This window comes from Anarrhichthys ocellatus, unplaced genomic scaffold (assembly GCF_004355925.1).
Source record: "Anarrhichthys ocellatus isolate YVR2014 unplaced genomic scaffold, GSC_Weel_1.0 scaffold2298, whole genome shotgun sequence".
Taxonomy (NCBI): Eukaryota; Metazoa; Chordata; class Actinopteri; order Perciformes; family Anarhichadidae; genus Anarrhichthys; species Anarrhichthys ocellatus.
Window position 1 is genome coordinate 1 of NW_022282272.1, and position 5,030 is coordinate 5,030.

Sequence of the window (5,030 nt, forward strand, 5' to 3'; positions counted from 1 at the left end):
ATGGGGACGATATTGTTGATTGTCATAGTGTTCAACCAATCAGATCTCTAGTTTGACATGTTGGGCGTATTCTTTGACGTGTCAGAGCTGCTAGCTGGCCTACAAGTACGTCAGCATTACGTGCAGCTCAGTGTCCAGGTGCAGCTCTGCAGTGAGGTGCAGCGTGCGCTGTGATTGGTCAGTGGGCGAGCACGTGACTATTGTCAAATTTAACTTAACATCAGAGCTTAGTCGGAGTAGTGAGAGTTCAAATTGAAAGATATGAAGAAGTTATGACATGTTTAGCATCTTGCTTGGTGTAGATTATTATTATTTTACCTGCTTTGTATTTTTAACACTCAATGGCTGAAGGAGGAGAAACAGATTTGTGAGTTGGGATTTAACCGGATTAAACTCTTAGTCAACAAAGAAAGGAGGATGGAGTTTGTCTTTAAGTCAACTGTGTTTGTCTTTACATCTAATATGTGAATGGCCCTCCAGTGTGTAGCAGAATGCGTGTTGCTGCAGCTCTGCTGGATGGATGTGTTGCTCTGTTGTCGTATGAATATATGTGACTGGTTCTTGTGAGTTTGTTCTTGTCATTGTGTTAATTATATAGATTTGGACTATATGCATTGTCCGTTAATTACGAAGCATACCGTCATGCGCGGAGTTACTGTTTGTTAAGCTAGTTAGCCTAGCCTCCTAGAAGTGCGGGGCCTCAGCGGTTCTTTGTTCCGGTTCAGAGGTCACACAGCCTGTTGTCTCCTACGTGAGCACAGAAAACATTATATTTCCTAGCTATACACCGTAGCTGTGGCACCATCATGAGGTTATTAGGAGGTGTTTCAGCTGCAGGACAGCAGTGAAGGCCCAGGTATATTATCGCGTTAACGCAGTTTTAAAAAAATTATTATTAAGCGGACATTTTTAAACACAAGAACCGGCAGCGAGCGGTGAACAGCTGTGTGTGTGTGTGTGTGTATCGTCTCTTCCTGCTGCTGAGGTGCTTTATAACAAATACCACACATATTACGGTAATCAGCGTTGCATGTGTGTCTGACCACAACACCAAAAAAAGCAAAAAATAAATGATTCATTTATTATTATTTAAATGATTGTTTTAGAGTTTTTAAAGTGTTTTGTTTGTAATATGTATAATAAGCATCATTTAGTATCACTACTGAGAATTTAACAAACATAAAAACATGATGTAGATATGTTTGCAGTTTTCAAGAAGTATATTTAAATATCATCTCTTACACACATGAAGATAAAGTTGTGAACACCGGCTGAATATCTATGATCAGAATCATTATAACTGTGTTATAACTGCTGCTGTGTAAAGGGAATACTGCTGCTAACAAGAACCTGATGTGTTTAAAGTGTTTACAAACCAAATGTTATTGACCTTTAGTTCATATAGCAGCACTTTAAAATAAAAGTGCACAATACACTACTTTTAATTCATTATTGAATTACTAGAGTACAGAGACCAACTTCTACTCTCTCAGAACTGAACACGAGTACTGTAGAATTTGAAGTAGTACTACTACTAGTGCAGAGTAATACTACTACTGTACTAGTAGTATTACTAGTACTACAGTACAGAGTGACCAACAGTTACTTTTGAGACCTGAACTTGTAGAATGTGCAGATTTTCTGCAGTAGTCTCTGCGGTGCCGTGATTCCTGCGGTCAGTGAAGGCCTCTCAGCTGACCACAGATCAGCCCTGATGACTGTTTAAATCACTTCCAGCCGATCAAACACCGGCACACATCAGGACGCTGGACTCCGTTCCTGTGGTCTGGACCGTCAGAGCTCATTAACTACTAATCACACATTCTTTACATTAGTGGAAAACCAGGACCCAGAGAACACGTCAGGTTCCAGATGGATCTCCTTCCTTCTAGAGACAGAGTTTCTGTTCTGAGCTGAGAACAGAGAATGTTTACAAACGTTCCCTCAGTGGTGCATTCAAGGAAGCTGGGTCGTCTTAAATGGATTTTAATGTAAGAAATGACCAAAGTCACATAATCAGTGGTCATTAAAGAGGTTCTAGGTGAAGTTCTAAACATTCCTCAGGAGGTTACAATAATTCCAAACGGGTTCTTTAAGAGGTTATAGTCTCAACTGAGGAGGAGATTCTTTAAGATGTACATATAGTATTTGAATGTCTTTTATGAAGTTCTCTTGGTCATTGAGGAGGTTCTAGATATATTTCGAGGGGTTCTAGTGGTCATTGAGGAGGTTCTAGATATATTTCGAGGGGTTCTAGTCATTGAGGAGGTTCTAGATATATTTTGAGGGGTTCTCTTGGTCATTGAGGAGGTTCTAGATCTATTTTGAGGGGTTCTAGTGGTCATTGATGTTCTAAATCTATTTTGAGGGGTTCTAGTGGTCATTGAGGAGGTTCTAGATATATTTTGAGGGGTTCTCTTGGTCATTGAGGAGGTTCTAGATCTATTTTGAGGGGTTCTAGTGGTCATTGACGTTCTAAATCTATTTCGAGGGGTTCTAGTCATTGAGGAGGTTCTAGATATATTTTGAGGGGTTCTCTTGGTCATTGAGGAGGTTCTAGATCTATTTTGAGGGGTTCTAGTGGTCATTGACGTTCTAAATCTATTTTGAGGGGTTCTAGTGGTCATTGAGGAGGTTCTAGATATATTTTGAGGGGTTCTAGTAGTCATTGAGGAGGTTCTAGATCTATTTTAAGGGGTTCTAGTGGTCACTAAATATGAATCAATAAGTCGTCCTCTTTAAACTGAGTCACTGAACACTTTCATATAGTAATTATAATAACAGGGGATGAATGTCTGAAGGTGTTTACATATTTTCATCTCTCACAGTATAAATATAGAATATATCTTAACTTCTTTGTTATTTTATGTGTTAGATTCTTGCAGGTTTTTCTTTCACGCATATAGATTGACTTCACTAAGCTAAAGGAGGACTAGTGAGGACGCTTAGTCGTCTCCTTTACACTCTAAGATTCACCAGAGGGGCGTTCACTGACCTGTATATATATCAGAGAAATAAACGCTGCTGTTGAACACACTGACGTCAACAGGAAGTGTAAAAATGCTGAGTCATGTCTGGTTTCAGGACTCGTGCAGCATAGTGAACGTTATCATTGTGTCATGAACTAAGACTCAGGTGTGAGGTCACCTGACTCCGATGAGGAGGGCGATCAGCATGGAGCAGATCGGGTCGGCGATCATCAGGTCGTATTTCTGCATCAGAAGAGCCGAGATGATCACACCAACACTTCCAAGAGTGTCAGCGATAATGTGTAGCAGGACGCCTGCAACACACACATTTAGATTATATACACAGGTTCGTAGTTGGGGCCGGCTCAGGTTCGTAGTTGGGGTTTTTATTAGTGCCACTAGTACAATTACTAAGCTCATATGTATGATTCATATATATTGACTTTGTTGTCATTGTATTATGTCTGTTGCTCTCTGAGGTTTCTTCCTGTTCTGATGTGAGGGTCAGAGATCAGAGGATGTTGTACAGATTGTAAAGCCTTTTCAGACAAATCTGTGATTTGTGTTATTGAGTTGTACAAATAAAGTTGAATTGATTGAAATTATTTTTATGTTTTTTTTATGTGACCTTAAGACAAACTGTCAACTTTTCATTGTTTAAACTTCATGACAGTCATTTTTCCGATACTTCAGTGAGTGCTTTATTGTAAAAAAGCTAAATATGTAGATCCATGGTTCTCATGTGTCGCTCTGCTGCTGGTTGTGTGGTGGCGCCCCCCAGTGGTCAATGCTGCTCACAACAGCTGCTAATGTTTCAGCTCCTCAGCTGTGATTATAGATTATTGGAACATCATATTTGTGTTCGTGATGATGAGGAAACATTATATATTTAGTGTTCATCACGTGACAAACTCTTAAGTCTCATTGTTGTGGACACGAGTACACATGAATATGTGTTTTATATATTTGTCATGTTACAAAGTGACCGAACAGTCTGACTGACGTTCTTTATCTCGTCCTGCTAGAACATAAAGTCATGGATCCTTAAATGAGTTCCTGGTTGTTAATGTGATGTGATCAGCTCTCACCCTGAAGGATCTGTTTACTGGATCCTTTACCCGGCGTGTGAAGCTCGTCTGCAACAACAAACACAGCAGAGAAGAAACACTTTGAATCAAACAGGATTCACTTAAAGGAAAATATTGATGATGAGACGAAGACAAATGAACATTGTGACAAGTCCGTTCTGTCTTTTCTTCCAGAGAACACATGTTTCAGACTCTCACCGTGACGGTGTGGCTCATCATGGCCGTGTCCTCCATGACTGTGTCCGTGTCCACCGTGTCCTTCATGTCCTCCATGTCCTCCATGTTCATCATGACTGTGTCCGTGTCCTCCATGTTTGTTCTGGTGGTCGTGATTCACACTACCGTTAAACAGAGAGTGGCTGTGACCGTGACCTGAGAGACAGACCGGTTAGAGACATGAGGTTCTAGTGAAGAGCCGAGGGGTTCTAGTGAAGAGCAGAGAGGTTATACATGACTGCAGTGCGGTTTCACAGAGCTCGGTTCTACTCAGTGATGTTCTGGAGGTTCTCCAGGTATTACCTTCCTCTCCATGTGAATGTCCGTGGCCTCCATGATGGAAAACAAAGATCCCGACCAGGTTGACCAGCAGACCGGCGACCGAGACAGGAAGCAGCCGGTCGTGATGAACGTCAGGAGGCTCCAGAGCTCTCTGACAGACAGACAGACAGACAGGTACAGACAGACAGCTTCATATCGGAGACAGCAGCTGTGTGTGTGTGTGTGTGTGTGTGTGTGTGTGTGTGTGTGTGTGTGTGTGTGTGTACCTCGACTCCTTCAGAGAAGATGAAGAAGGCTGTAAAGATGAGGAAGAGTCCGTTTACGAACCCGGCCAGAACTTCTGCTCTGACATAACTGAAACACACAGGGACTAGTCAGACCTGACTAACAGAGCACTGAGCGATCATCACAGGCAGACCTGACTAACAGAGCACCGAGCGATCACCACAGTCAGACCTGACTAACGGAGCACCGA

The 5,030-nt window shown here is 41.7% G+C and overlaps 1 protein-coding gene across 1 annotated transcript in view; it reads right to left on the reverse strand.

Annotated features, from left to right (window-relative positions):
* Positions 1-1,386: 1,386 nt before the first annotated feature.
* LOC116378248 (zinc transporter 7) overlaps positions 1,387-5,030 on the reverse strand; it is a 5,014-nt gene continuing 1,370 nt past the window's right edge. Inside the window, exons 4-8 of the mRNA XM_031840088.1 lie at positions 4,822-4,909; positions 4,577-4,706; positions 4,256-4,429; positions 4,058-4,105; positions 1,387-3,283 (exon numbers count right to left, since the gene is read on the reverse strand). Of these exons, the coding sequence (XP_031695948.1) occupies positions 3,144-3,283; positions 4,058-4,105; positions 4,256-4,429; positions 4,577-4,706; positions 4,822-4,909 (580 nt within the window). The 3' untranslated portion in view covers positions 1,387-3,143. The remainder of the gene's footprint in view (positions 3,284-4,057; positions 4,106-4,255; positions 4,430-4,576; positions 4,707-4,821; positions 4,910-5,030) is intronic.